General features: G+C 40.8%; 2 protein-coding genes and 1 non-coding gene across 3 annotated transcripts in view; 1 reads left to right on the forward strand and 2 right to left on the reverse strand.

Moving 5' to 3' along the window:
- Positions 1 to 15,429, reverse strand: part of LOC144650899 (uncharacterized) — a 217,039-nt gene that overhangs the window by 35,833 nt on the left and 165,777 nt on the right. The gene's annotated exons all lie outside the window — the stretch shown is intronic.
- Positions 4,217 to 11,140, forward strand: LOC144650915 (uncharacterized). Its single transcript, XM_078510717.1, has 10 exons — positions 4,217 to 4,430; positions 5,177 to 5,272; positions 6,238 to 6,385; positions 6,626 to 6,668; positions 7,425 to 7,641; positions 8,393 to 8,544; positions 9,158 to 9,247; positions 10,128 to 10,186; positions 10,463 to 10,591; positions 11,044 to 11,140. The coding sequence occupies exons 1-10, from the start codon at positions 4,396 to 4,398 to the stop codon at positions 11,107 to 11,109; spliced, it is 1,035 nt and encodes a 344-aa protein (XP_078366843.1). The 5' UTR covers positions 4,217 to 4,395; the 3' UTR covers positions 11,110 to 11,140.
- Positions 13,683 to 13,756, reverse strand: Trnag-gcc (transfer RNA glycine (anticodon GCC)). The gene has a single exon. It is a non-coding gene; the product is annotated as a tRNA-Gly (tRNA).

The raw sequence follows: 15,429 nt of genomic DNA on the forward strand, positions 1-15,429 counted from the left end.
GTTGAGTTGAATGGAGTACCACATGTAGTACCCCTCCTCCAGGGGAGTTGATATGCCACGAAAAAACCCTGTTTATAGACTCTCTGTCGACCGCTATGCATAACGCGCCTCGCGCGAGGTTTCGTCGGTCATGAAACCTCCAATTTGTTGAGTTGTCTATCATTTCGCTCTTCAATCTGCCTTTATAATTCGAGGAATCCATCGCGATTTTTTAACTGGCATTGCTTTTAATGAAAAGATAAATAAATTTCAGGCCCGTAGGGAGGGGGGGGGGGGTGCGATGGGTGCGTCCGCACCCCCCACGAGCCTTGGAAGTCCGCTCGTTGTGAAAAAAAAAATATTAAAATAAATAAATCAAGGGAAATGGTATTTCTTTACTTCAACTATTTACATTCAACATGGTCCTTTGGGTTGAAGGTCCACCAGTTTTAGATCCGTGTGGTGTATTTTGGACCAAATTGTGTGATTCTAGGTTAATTTCAAGGATACATTCTACCTAATGTCCTTCATAGCAGGCGGGCTCGGAAGCACCCAAGAAGGTTGGAGCTCACCACAGTGCTAAAAGGCTCATTTTTTAAAATTACCATTTGACACTGAAATGAAGACACCTATCTTTTTCCTGTCCTCTTTCTATATCATCATCGTTAGCTAAATAAATTGTAAATTACGTTTTCAAGGTCCTGTTTCGAAAAATATGAATTGAATTTAAAAATGTACCAGAATTATTGTCGTTGTTACCTTCACTTTTACCAGCCTTTTTTTCCTTACAAACTGTCTTCAAAACGCACGAAATGCTGTCTCAGATAACCTATTTTTTCAAAATTTGCTGGGGGGATACCCCCAGTCCCCCCTACGTCATCGCACCCCCACGCAAAATCCTGGCTACGGGCCTGATATTGATTATCATTCTTAACATTGAAGCGAGTATTTCGTCGTAAAATTGCTCGTTTGTACATATGTGAGAAGCTTAACAACGGCCCGTACGCGATGTAGTTTTGTTCATGCATGGCGGGTGCAAATAACCGCCAGCTCTGGAAGGCCGTCACTGTGACCAGAGACTCTTCTGAAAAGATGTATTCGAGAAAATCTGTCCAGAATCAGTGGAGAAATAAGAAAGATGTGAACGGATACAAAAGATTCTTCCAATACCACGTTAGCTTTTTTGAGATTATTTGAAATTCATTTTGATAAAATGTGTTCTTTGCTGTGTTCCCCCTTGTAATGGCAACCTGTTTTTGTTTCTGACTTGTCTCAAGCGTTCTACTGAGACTCCCAGGATTGTCTGCGGTCTCCTCGCCTTTATTGGTTCTCATAAAATGCTTGGCCGGGTCCTGAGAGCATGGTTGCGCCAGACTCCTTGCTCCACGCGAGTTGCTAACACTAGGTCGTCAATCTCAGGACACGATCGTCTGGTCTGACGAACTGCTAGTAAGTGTCCACTCCTGACAAGAGTCCCTTACATCTAAGAGATTCATCGTTCTCCCTAAGCCTGGGGATCAACTCTGGATCATGACCAACGGTGTTGGTACCACTCTTTATGTCCTTCGTGACCAGAAACTCCATTTCACTGGATTCAAAAAGCGTCAAGCATCCTGGTTGCCATGTGAAATAGAGGCGTTATACATGCGGCTGCCGTTAAGCACTTTGCTTCTTACATCATACAACCCAAGTCTAAGCCTTATGTTTTGACTGATAGCAAGACCTGCGTCTAGGCTTTTGAAAAGCTATGCCTTGGCCAGTTTTTCTCCAGCACTCGCGTGATCTCATTCCTGTCATTGTCAATCGTTACCAGGTTTCGTTGCTCCACTTAGCTGGCTCTGCTAACTTGTCATCTGATTTTGCTAGCCGAACACCCCAGACTACGACGACCGCCGCTTTCAAATCGGCTCGTTTGTCTCAGAGGCTGAGGACTTAGCTGTACGTCCCATATTTGTTCAATGTGCTGTCTGGGCAAGCATCAATGCCATTTATAAGTCGCTCTGCCTGGCTTCGGACGCAGTTGGAATGTCCTGACCTTAGACGAGTACACTCTAATTTAAAGCAAGGTACACGCCCATCGAAGAAATTGACGAATATCGAAGACGTCAAGTGAACTTTGTTTCCATGTCTTGTGATGGGGGACGTGATGAATCTTTTGCCCAGCCTCGCGAGTGTATTGTCATCCCTCGCCCTGTCGTAGATGGCTTCCTTTCTGCTTTTCATGTGAAGCTCAACAATCCTTCCCGCCACAAAATGAACTAGCTGGTTTCACAGCGTTGCTTCTTCGCGTTAGATTTGGACAAAGCCCTGGATCGGTGCTCCCAGTGTTGCCACCTGTGCTCTTCCCTGAAAAAGGTTCCTTCCCGTCTTGTGGAGAAGTCTACCTTTGATCCTCCAGATGGCATCGGTATTTCCCTCGCCGCAGACATCATAAAGCGCTACCGCCAGCTCGTCGTCCGTGAGACTGCGACATCTTTTACTGCTGTGTGTCTTCTGGATGACGAGCGCAACGAGTCTATTCGCTCTGGTCTCCTCCGACTGTGCCTTGAGCTGCGTCCTTTAGCCGCCCCTCCTGGCTTCACTTCTCTCTCCAACGATGCAACTCTTCAGCAGTATGGCTTTGTTGTAGAGGTCGGTCGCGATAAAAATCCGAACAAGAATCCCATAGCAGAGAAATGCGTTGCCGAACTTAGTGATGAGATTCTCCGCATCTGTCCTGAAGGTGGTCCAGTCTCCCTCCTTTCTTTGGCTGTGGCGACTACTAATCTTAATACCTGTTTCCGTAACAGAGGATTATCTGCCCGGGAGATGTGCTCAGCGTGACCAGTTCATTAACTCAAAAATTTCTTTGTCTGATTTTCTTCTTCTTCTGCAACAACATTTCTCGCGCCTTGGTTACCACCCTGCAAGTGAAAGATCTAAAGCTCCTGGTCACACCCACGCCTGTGCAGGTCGGCGATCTGGTTTACATTACTTCTGATGCCTCCACCCAGTTCCTTTGCTGGTTCCTGTAGAGCTTGACGTTCCACCAGACCCTCAAGCTGATACCTGTCCCGTTATTGAACCGTCTGCAGTTGGTCCTCTTTAAGTGCACCGAGAGTCTGGTAGCCCGTCCCTGTGCGCTGACGACATTAAAGCCTTTGTCTCTCAACCACCGGCGAGTTCTGGGCCTCGCCGTTGTAGCCGTTCAACCCACCGCCCAGCTGACCTTGAAGGCTATGTTATTTGGTTTAGCACTTTCCAGTAGACTCGAAATTATGTTTGTCTGTGTTACTTCGCTCATGCCTGAGACACTGTATCTGATTTAGGGTTCATGACCGTTTATTTTTCCTCTTGCCTGTAATTAAGCTTTGCTTCGTCATTCGCTTGTTACATTCTGCTTACGTACCGTAAGCGGGAGAAAGAAAACGTCACGCCATTGCTCTCGCGCATAGCTTCGGGCTCCGCTTGCCACATGATGAGGTAAACCCTGCTTTCTGATTGGCCAACTGAGCGGGATGGGCCCATCTTACCCGCTTGGGATTGCCCGTGGCTTTCCCGTAAGTTTGTTGTTGTGGTTGCCGCCTGCTCTCGCACTAACGTTTTGCGTGAAGAAAAAAACTTCAATTTTTTAAGCCTGTCAATCGGTTAAATAAATTCATTTTATCGTTAACTCCAAACTCGACAAGGAAGTTCGTGTTCGTGCGGTCAATCGTGCTTTGAACTGGCTTCCTCACAGGTACAGTACAGATAGTCATTTGAGTTTTTAATTTATTACTTTATTGCCCACATAATAAATCCTTTATTGTCCAAGCTTGTTTAGTCAAGATGGCGGGATATTGGTCTCATTCATTGTTTTTGCGTAAAAAAAGAACGAGGAATATCCCACCATCTAATCCTCACGCTTGGTCAATAACGCATACAGGAGCCCATTACAATTTTCTAGTAGATTTTATAAACGTTGCAAAAATATAATTTAGCGTAGGTCATGAGTCCCTAACTATGTAAAAAAACAGATTTTACGCTATAAAGATAACGCAACTTTTGTCTTACAAATATTCAATACAGAAGTTTTCAGCTACTTTTATTTAGTATACGTTAATTTTTTGACAAATTTTCTGAAATTATTTAGGAACCATTGGGAAACGACATCGCTTTTGTATGCATTGCGTGCCGTGCGTTTATTTTAAACACGCCATATATGGCAGCCAAGAGTTGCGTAAGAGTTGCTCCCACATGGCGCAAATGCTGCATTGTGATTGGCTAGAGCCACGTGGGCTATGAACGCGGCAGAGGAAACCTTGGCGCTATTCGACGGAATGCATTGTTCTTGAAAAGGTTTTGAGAAGTAAAATGCATTTTTGAGGACGTTTACTGTTTAGTTAACACGAGAAAAGATAAGACCGTGAAGATGATGTTTCAATACGTGTGTTTAGAATGCTAGCCATTCCTGAAGAGCCCAGCGAAATGAGGTGAGTCCCGCTGAAAGTCGCCATGGACGCGGTGTTACAAGATGGTTGTGAAGCGAGCGATTCCACTAAGCTTACGTGTTACAAGGATTTACAGCCTCAGAAGATCGGTAGTTTATTGTGTTGCTACTTAAGCTTTAATCCTTTTTTGGCATTAGGATTTTTAGTGTTGTGAGATTGTAATCATGGAAAACGAACGCTTGCGTAGAATTTAAAGCATTTCCATTGATCACGAGTTTTGGAATATTTTTATTTGTTCGGAGTAATTTTACGTTTCTGGAGAAAACAAATTCGATTGATAGTTGTGTTAGGAATTTTACTTGCCTTTTAACCAGTCAGTTGTTCATCTGTCTATTCTGTAATACGATTCATGGTCAAAGATCCCATTTAATTTTGCCGTTTTGGATTGTAGTTACATGTAAACTTAAATTATTCATCGAGATAATTCGATCTGGGCAGTCATGTATTCGTGTAGAATGTTTTCATTGTACGTAGCATTTTTGGTTTCAGTTTAAGAAAAGACGCTTTACATGATATAGTTGTGTTCTCATTATGGAAGACTCACATGTATGCGATCTTTGCTAGACGGGGCTTTGTTTAGTCATGTACATTACAATAGTTGCTTTGCAGGAGAGTTGTTAGCTTATGAACAATGCACTTTAAGTACAAAATTTTGGTTTCTTTCATTTTCAAGAGAGCCAGTTTGTGTAGTATTTTAGTTATAACCAGCCTTGTCTGTCTGTTTTCAGACTCTGGGGGAGTCCCCCTCCATTTAGCAGAGATTCTTTTTTTGATGATTATTGTCCTTCCTTCCTGGAGTATGATGTGGCTGCAGAGGTTGAATGGTCAGTAATTAAATATTTTTCATTTTACACGAAGTATGGGTTTTCTTTAGCAAGAAAACTAGATTGATGGCGGTGAGGTGTTTCAGACCGATACAACGGCAGTCATGATTGCTATAAGCTGTAGGTTTTAATTCTGAAGTCACAATCTAATATGTATCTGTAAATCGTGGCAACGGAAGGAATCGTGGTAATGGGAGACGCTGTGGCCTAATGGTTAGTGTGCTGGACTCTGGATCGAGCGGTCCGGAGACCTGGCCAGGGTCATTGCATTTTGTTCTTGGGCAAGACACTTTACTCTCACAGTTCCGCTCTCCACCCAGGCGTCTAAATAGGTACTGGCGAATTTACTGCTGGGGGGTAACCCCTGCGATGGACTAGCATCCCGTCCAGGGGGGAGTAGCAATATTCCTAGTCGCTTAATGCTACAGAAAACCAGGATAAGCTCCGGCTGTATGGGCCACTTGGCTCGGACACAGACTTAACCTTTTTTTAAAATCGTGGCAACAAGAAAGGAGAACCTGTGAGTATTACAGGATGTCCCTTGCTCTGTGGCTCTCTAAAAGACCATTATAATGAAGGCGATACAGTGTATTTAAATACAGTAAACAAAAAGGGGAGTAGGTATGGTACAGTGGTAAGTGCACTCGCCACTCACAAGTGTGGCACGGGTTTGAATCCTGGACCCCGTGTGTTGGTTTTTGTCCTTGCTCCAAGCGTTTTTCTCTGGGCTCTCTGGTTTTCCTCTTTCCTCCCTGCACAAAAACTAGCACTTCTAATTACCAATTTGATCAGGAATCTGAATGCCGCAGGTTTGTAGACGCAAGACTGTTATAGGTAATCCTTGTTAAACAAAGTCAATTTATATATTTACATGTATATCATTTAAAATGCATTTGTCCCTGATAGAGGATTTGGTCTTGTGCTTCAAAGACTAACTGAGACTTGCTGTTTCATTGTATTTTTAGTGGCCAAGGGTTTGACATAGACAAAGATACTGACTGCTGGTACAGTGAATCAACATCAGCTGCATCTTCAGTTGATTCTTCAGAATATAATTCAGATGATGGATTTATAGACATAGAGAGTGAAGATGCAAAAATTTCATCTTTTTCTGTAAGTATAAATTTATCTAAATTGTTCGTGTAACAAAATTATTCCTTCAGTTGTTGAAAAAGGTGTCTTGGTATCACTCTTTGCATTTCAAGCTGAAAAACTCCGTATTTAATATGGTGAGTGACACAAACATCCAATATGTACATGCTAGAGTCTGCTTGTTGACTTGCCCTACCTGGAGTTTTGTATGTACATGTATCTGCATAGTGTTAATTGTTTGAGTTCATATTTTTCTTGTAGGGTTCATATTTGAATATTGCAGAACTAGAGAGAAAATGTAGAGGTGAGAGTTTGTTTTACACCCTGTCAGAAAATTGAGTCCATGTACATAAAGGGTAAATGTTTTTGGTCAGATTGGTTTTCCAGTTATTTGCTTCCAACATACACATTGGTTAATCTGTTTCAACATGAAGATAACACTTGTACATGTACATTGACATTACAGTTAAAATACTCAGTGCATGCCGCCTAGAATTCCAGAATAGTTTTGATTGACAGCTATGGGGTTGCATTATTTGCTTCAAACATTCAAATTTAATTTGAATATTGTAGATAACCCAACCATAAACATGTGAACAGGTCAAAAATAAACCAATTCAATTGTTTAATTTTTGACAGCAATCACCTTTTGTTTCTGTTTCACTTTGTATCAATAGTTTAAGGGGAAATGTTACACATGTTAAAACAGTGTACTTCTCTCTTAGCCAGTATGTAGCAATGAATTTTTCTTGATCTAAGGATTGCAAAGTTCTTATTGCTTCAAATTTCATGTTAATTTTTGGGTTGGATAGCAGCTCTCGCAGTGTCTCACAAAAATGACTCGCTATCCTTTGATTGAACAATAGCCCAAACAACAGGAACAATGCCCTTAGCCCCCAAAACAAAAGCAACTGCCATGCTAGAAGACCTAGAATTGCAAGCTTGCAGAAGCCGCTGCTGGAAATTTTGAGAAGACATGAATCTCTAAGTTCTATTTGCTCTAAAGCAAGCACTGCATGGCAAAATTAATAACAGCTAGTGTCTCTCTTTCTTTTCCCAGAATTAAAGGCTGTAGACAACAGCTCCATCAACTGGAGAAGAAATTGCAGCCAAAAAAGTAACCAAAGCAAAGGCAATTCCAATAAAAGCTCACTAGTTGATGATATTTTGAGGAGAAGCAAGCAGGAAAATGACAAAAATTCCAGTTCAAAGTCAAGGAGTAAATTCATGTGTCCATGCCAAAAGTTAAAAGATTCCATGGAGTTTGGCTTGAGCTGGTATGTGAAATGTTTTAATCATTCCAAGCATTTCTTGTGGTTTAAGATGGTTACCGCTGAACATTCAAGCAATAAAAGCAAAAATAAAGTTACCAAAAATAATAACTCACAGCATGGTAATAGCTTTAATGCAGTTAAGAAAAACATCACAAAACTTGAACTCTCAAACAGACCCCACAAGAAAAAAAAAAAGAATTTGAAGTTGTCCAGGATGTTTCACGTCAGTTCAAAATAAAATAACACATGTTCTTTAGAAGGTATCTCGTTAACTTTCTCGAGAATTCTTTAAAAAATTAATTGTGGGGTCACTGAATTATATTGAGATGTTTCAAATGGTATACAAAATGTTACCATGCTATGAGAGGATTTTTGATTGAATTGCACTTTTGTATTGTTCAAATTTTTGGCAGAATCCATCTTAATCTTTGTGTGTAAGGACATACAAGTCATGTAGTTATTGATCAATATCCTTGTAACCTACTTGTACACGTGTAATATCCTCTAATTACTTCAAGTGGTTGTGTAATAAAATACACAGCTCCACAATACAATTAGAGGTAGATGAATGGATGTTAAATCCCAAGCATGTTTAGTTTCCGTAAACTTGCTTGCTATGAGCTTTATCCAACATCAGTTGCTGTTTTCAACTATTATAACTTTAAAGTAAACTTTATGCCACAAAGCTTTGATTTTGTAGAACATGATACTTATTGTCATCTTTGCTTCATGTATCTGCTAAATTTTATTTCAGGAACAAAATGTCGTCAGATGACCAGGCAGAGGCAGTTGAGTTCCTGACGAGAGTTGCTTCAATGACCATGGGCCTCAGAGAACAAATGGACATCATTAGAATTATTAATCCTGAGGCAACAGTCCTTCCTACAGACACAGAATTTGAAATAGGTACTTGTAAATCATCAAAAATGGTTGACTTGTTAAAATCCTTTTCCAAGAAGAACTAACCTCTAGACAGATTTGTTAAGTTTCATGTTCATTCTCAGACAACTATCAACTCTGCCTCTCTCATTTCCTGCATTTTGATTGGCCTGTTGAAACAGAAGGTATCAGAAATTTGTCAAAAATTTGTTAAAAACTAATCAGAAAGTTTCTTAAGTGGTAATGGTACCACATGCAGTACTGAAAAGTGTGTTGGGCAGTTTGGTTAAAAGCTGTGAGATATTTTCAGCCTGACTGGATATTCCTAGGGTGTGCTATACAGTGTTAACAAATGTGCAACATACCAAGATAAAAGTAGACTTGAGCAGTCCCTATTTTTTGCAGAGTCCGTCGAGCTTAAAGTGAAAAATTTTGTTCAAAAATTTTTTTCGCTTCAAGCACGGCAGAATGCGATAGGGACTGCTTGTAGTCTAAGATAAAAGTTACCAACATCAGTGCAAAAGAGCAAACTATATTTAAAATGTTAGCATTGCAAAGAAAATAAATGACTTGATTACTCTAAAAATAAGTTTCACGTAAAAGGGTTTATACTAACTTGTTTTGGTTTATCTTTTCACAGACCTAGGTGCATTCAATGATGCCAAATTTAAAAGAATACACAGATACATTTTGGACCATCTGTCCAGAGATTCCTGCCCTCTGTGTGAAGGTAATCTTTCAACTGTCACACAATCCCACCACAAATTTCTACTTTTGTGACACCTCTCTTCAGTCACCACCAACTGTCACACAATCCCACTACAAATTTCTACTTTTGTGACACCACTCTTCAGTCACCACCAACTGTCACACAATCCCACTACAAATTTCTACTTTTGTGACACCTCTCTTCAGTCACCACCAACTGTCACACAATCCCACCACAAATTTCTACTTTTGTGACACCTCTCTTCAGTCACCACCAACTGTCACACAATCCCACTACAAATTTCTACTTTTGTGACACCACTCTTCAGTCACCACTTCATACTACTGTCACATAATCCTACTGTCACATACTGCTGTCAGGCCTTTGCACTACAGTCACACTTTCCCATTACTAACATTCTACAACTTCTGTCACACATTCTCATTTAGTCACACCTTCCTACTACTGTCACCCCTCCCCACTCCTGCTACTGTCACACTTTCCTATTACTATCACATCATTCTACAACTTGTGTCATGCATTCTCACTAAAGTCACACCTTCCTACTACTTTTATACCTGCTTACTACTGCGGCACTTTACTACACTTTCACTTTCTTGCTGTTTTCACTCCTTTGTACTACAGTTTACATACTTTTTATCTGTTCTAAGGGATCAAGTTGCATGAATTTTAGTTATTCATTTCAGAGTGAAAAATAAACAACTGAATTTGTGTCCAGAAGAGACAACACAAATACATACAAGAATTATAGTTTGATTTGGCACACTTCGGGGGAACACTCAATGTTTCTTTAAATCTTTAAACTGTAAAACATTTTTAGAAAGGTTACTTGTACCTTACATGTATGTACTTGATTTATCATCTCACTTGTTTCTTTCAGATTCACAATCAGAAACATGTAGACAAAATTCTAATTTTACACACAGAAAGCATTCAAAGGTAAGAATTAATTTTGATTCTTTATTTTTCTCTCACTCTTAAATGTTCTTTTCTTGGTTTCTTTAGAGCTTTTATTTTCCACTCATTTATTTTGCTCGGAAGGGGAATTTATATGAGATCCATGAGAGAAAAGAAGGCACATGGAAAGTGATTTTTTTCTTCCCATCATCCATTACTAGCTTCATTTATTTTTTCCTCTCTCCTTGCTTTATTGAAAACGTAAAGAAGGAGCCGAACAAATTCACAGAGTGACTGTGGATATATTTTTTATTGCAGAGAAAACCTAGAGGAACTCTTAACATGAAGAGAATTTCAAGAAAATCCTCAAAACATAAAGGTTTATTAAAACGAGTTCACAGACAAATGTTAAAGGAACAGAAGAGTGGCCTGTTTGAGAATGAAGAGGTAAGTTGCTAGTCACTGCTTGAAAAAGTTGCTATGTTATGGCATTCTGCCCAGGCTGATTGGTCGAAAGTCATTTAACACTACCTGAATGTTCTAAAGTTTCTATGGAGCAGGAATCATTCAAGTAATATATCAAACACAAGATTATAAATTAAATCATTCTCGTTTCTGGGCTTTTTTATTTTGCCCTGGTCAATGCATTTCTGGTCCAGTCACATGACCTCCAGCCGTTTGTTAAATATGTTGTCAAATTTTTTGCTGTACCTCATGATCAACATGTTTCACGTTACACAGTGATCATTTTGTACAAAGAAACAAATCATGTGATGGGTCTTCAAGCCGCTGGGACAGACTTTCCATCTTAAAACCTGCTAGATAAAGCAATCTTTAGTGTAGCAGTCTTTTGGAATAGTCTGGTAATTTGGTCACGGTTTTCGACTTTCTCTCTGCAGGTAATTTCATTGAACTCAAGAAATAAAGAGGAAGCCAACGATGTTGAAATTGACATCCTTTGCTAATTTTTTGAATAATCAATAAACTTGAATAACATATTCACCAAAGTATTGTTATTGTTCCACGTTGTGTAATCCCACCCCCCCTGCCCCGTCCCCAGTTGCCCACTCGAAAACTAAAATAACAGCATTGCCCTTCCCCCCCCCCCCCCCCCCAATGCCAGTGCTCATTCCCAGCTTCATACTCGTACCCATAGCCCTCTTTGCTTCTCTTAGATGGCAAGGCCTTGGCACGAGAACGAATGGCTCTGGAGACACAGGATATTTGAATTCTTATTTTTGTATTGGCTGTTAGAAACAAAAAAAAATAACGATGATCAAAAACGCCGCATACATGAAGACCGGGGGTGCTTACCATTTAGCCAAAAAATCCGGAAATTTCGGTTTGAAGTCAAATGGTAAGGTAATTTTCCGGAAATTCCATTCGGAAATTGTGGACTACCTCTAGAGGTACTCCACTTTTTCCGTTCGGAACGGAACATCGGGAATTTCCTTACCATTTGAACGAATCTTCCGTTTCCAGGCCCTGTTTAGCACCTCCGCGCGGTTTTAGTCGTGTTTACAATATGGCGTCTTTATACCAATATTAGAACGTGTATGTTCACCTCGACCATAGAAATGCCAGCACTTTTTTAACGGGAGAAATAAGCTGCCTGCTTCTGGTATTCCACGTTGGAATTGTTCATGTGTTCATATTTTTTCTCGGGACGGGATCTAGCTCGAACGTGCCAATTTTCACTCGACTGCGAAATTCACTCGGTGCGTATAGGGAACAGTTACCTCAAAATAACATTGTATTCTGTTTAAATCGCGTCTCATGGAACAGCTGATGGCAGTAAACAGCATCAACCCATCTTCTTCGTCAAAAAGTTTGTTTTTCTACCTCGAAGTATTCAGCTATATCGACAGAAAACAACATTGAATTTAACGCTAGATCGAGTGAGTGGGAAGGAACGCCTGGTAGAATAATGGTAAGCGAAATCTCATCCGGTTGGTCGGTATATTCGGAAAATCGCTTACCATTATGCAACGGTCACACCAACCGGATTTTTCTTACAAATGGTAAGCACCCCGGAAGTCCGAGAATCAAGAACCGGAAATCCTTTGTCTCAAGAGCCCTTCGTTTCTTGCGCGAAACCCCTGCCGGCTAAAGCCTGGTTCTCGTATGATAGGCCCGATCATTTCTATCACATCGATCATTTGCAAATACTGAAACGATTGGAAGCGATCGGGGCACAGGCTTCCCAAGCTCAAAATTCGTCTTTTTGATGTGTTTTTGAGCCTTTCGGGCGGCCGACTCTACATACGTGGTGTATGCGACAGCTTGTGTATATAGAGAAATGTATGGGAAAATCACGGGTTCTCTAAAATCGGGTAAATAAATATATATTTTGAAATAAAGTTTACCTACCTCAAATGTGTCGCTTACTTGTGTCTTGTGCCGAATTTTGAGTCATTCCGACGCCATTTAGCGAAGTTATTCGAAGTCGTTGTCTCTCCTACTAAAAAGCTTTTCCCTGACCTATGTAAACATGGCTGTGATTAGCGAACAATACAGCTTTCAAAAAACATCCCTTGGGGCCTGCTACGCAGGCTATTGGGAGTCTTAGCGTGAAACTTGACCGTTGGCGCGAGGTCGATCACAAGCAAATCTGGAAAGCCGAATAGGCGCATTTAAAGTAAAATTTCTCGTTCTTTATGAGTCTTTCGACCGCCGAAGCACACGTATGTGGAGTGAAATTTATTGGGCTTTATGGAACTGCTGGTTTTATTGCGATTCGGGACTTTTCCTTTTGAGGAGAGAGCGATTTGTGGAGTGAGCTCTGGCCAGCGATCGATGGAGTGGTCTGCCTTTCCTTCTTTTTAGTAGGAGAGACAACGACTTCGAATAACTTCGCTAAATGGCGTCGGAATGACTCCAAATTCGGCACAAGACACAAGTAAGCGACACATTTGAGGTAGGTAAACTTTATTTCAAAATATATATTTATTTACCCGATTTTAGAGAACCCGTGATTTTCCCATACATTTCTCTATGTACACAAGCTGTCGCATACACCACGTATGTAGAGTCGGCCGCTCGAAAGGCTCAAAAACACATCAAAAAGACGAATTTTGAGCTTGGGAAGCCTGTGATCGGGGGTTCTCTTATGATCGTCCCGATCGCCTGGTTTGAGCTAAGACCTGCGAAAAACAATCATTTTAGTCCTATCTTCTCAGTTATTTCTGTTTTTGGGCGAACTGAAACTGAAACTTTATTTACCCTCGGTAATGTGAGCCGTGTTAGGGCTCTAGCAAGTATATGCTGATGAAACCGAGCATTTCACAGTATACAACACTGCGCGAAGATAGACCACAACACCGGGAACTCCGTGCCCTACTCTTTTCGATAAGTGTGTGGGTTCTTTAACCATAGTTAACTATGCTTTAACGTCCCCTGTTGATTATAACACTGAAGATGCAGGAGACGGGGCCTACAGTTTATCGTCCTTATCCGAGAAGACTAGAATATCTAACCATTTGCAGATGTCATTGTAAAGGCAGCATATTCTCCTCAGTTATTTTAAGACCCTGAGTGTTGGTCCGGTCTGGGACTCGAACCCGAGACCTCCCGCACGGCAGTCCGGCGCTCTACCAACTGAGCTAACCGGTCGGCGGAGAAGGGAAAGAGAAGCTCGGAGAATAGAACACGGGCAATCCAATGCAAGAGATTGTGGTCGCTCCAATCGCCGCACGCGTCACGTGTGTAATGTTTTCATATGATCGCCCCATTTAACTATTGACCATTTAACAAGTCACTACTCTACCCGGGCTACTCTATAAGCCAATTGATTGCCAACGGATAGACCAGAAAATATTAAGCTTTTATTACCTATTGCTAGCTTGGTAGTCAAATAGTCAAAGTAGCTAGTAGCTAGTAAAATAGGTAAAGAAATGTTACTGGCAGGAAACTTGCAGCATGAATGGTTAAAACATTGTTCTGTGGAGCAGTCATTACAGAAACTGCGCGTTGAAAGTCAACCATTCTAGTCATATTTTGAAGCGTGTGGCCATACTAGCTATGGTGTGGGTCACTCCAGAAATCTCCACAATGAGTCACGTTCAAGATATAAAAGATTCAGCTTGAACACACGCGCTGTTTGCTGGTTAAGGGACATTACCAAGGAGGAGATGGATGGTGGATTGAAGTTGCCTAAAAAATTTAGTTAAAACAGGTGCCCAAAAATTTGTGACCCTCCCCTTATCGTGGGTCTAAAAATCTTAGCCCTCCCCTCAAACTTGCCGCCCCTCCCCCGAATAATTAATGACCGCTTCTTAACTCGTTTTATTCGTCGAGGTGTTTCACTGAACTTGGATTCAGTTTTTGCTCAAAAGGAACGTTGGGCGAAAAAGAAAAACTGGCCGTGGAAAAATTCTAGGGGGTGAAGCATGGAAAAATACCCGCTCCATAACTTTCGCGGGGCCATATATATATGTTCTCGCTTTTCAGCGTAAGTGCTGATGAATTGACGTGTTTTTTCAAGGAGATAACATGCCGTCAATGGTAAAATTCGATTCCGGGTATACTGAAAGCCATAAATTACACAGAGGCAAGTCTAAACCGCAAGGAAGAGTGCCTATAGAGTATGATCCAAGTGAAGAGGATGCAAATCTGTCCAATACAACGGTTATATTTGAGCTGATACATGTCTAGCCAAGGCCACTCAATTACAAAAGTCGCGAATGTTGTAAAAAAAATATGAATTAAACACACACCGTTAGAAATTTTCAGTCCGAATCTTGTGACTTTTGGAGGTTTGACGAATCTCGACATTTGTTCCGCGACGTTAGTAAAACCGTAGTTAGGGACGGACCATTAGAAAAGTGATAGGGGAGTGTGGGATTTTCGGCTTGCACGAATTTTTTTTACGCCCATTGTTTGTGCAGGAATTCTTTTTGCGGGTGTAACCCTTTGCTCGAATTTTTTTTTTTTGGACAAGTGTTTTTTTAAGACAAATAGTTTTTTAGACCGGATGGCATGTATTGTTGCTTTATACCAAGTTTTTGACAAATGTTGCTTTGTTGATCATTTGCTAAATAGTTTAAATATTTTCCAAAAAATGTAGTTATTCATTGATTTAATCCAAAAGTGATGCTATGATCACGAAACATCTAGGTGGGTCGGGGGCATGCTCCCCCGGAAAATTTTTATATTTGGGCCACTGAAATCGCTAGAAATACATCTAAAACTGCTCACGTCAAGAAATTTATCAATTTATACTGATGAAGACAACTGGGGATTTTCTTGTAGTTTAAAGTCAATAAAATGATTCACCCCCTTTGTTA

The sequence above is a fragment of the Oculina patagonica genome, chromosome 4 (assembly GCF_052425735.1).
Source record: "Oculina patagonica isolate OP01 chromosome 4, crgOcupat, whole genome shotgun sequence".
NCBI lineage: Eukaryota > Metazoa > Cnidaria > Anthozoa > Scleractinia > Oculinidae > Oculina > Oculina patagonica.

Bases quoted from the DNA above. Each gene is read 5' to 3' on its own strand.
- LOC144650915 (XM_078510717.1), top strand. From the start codon at position 4,396: ATGCTAGCCATTCCTGAAGAGCCCAGCGAAATGAG. The intron at 6,386-6,625 runs GTAAGTATAAAT...TTTTTCTTGTAG, and splicing joins CAAAAATTTCATCTTTTTCT to GGTTCATATTTGAATATTGC. The intron at 9,248-10,127 runs GTAATCTTTCAA...TGTTTCTTTCAG, and splicing joins TTCCTGCCCTCTGTGTGAAG to ATTCACAATCAGAAACATGT.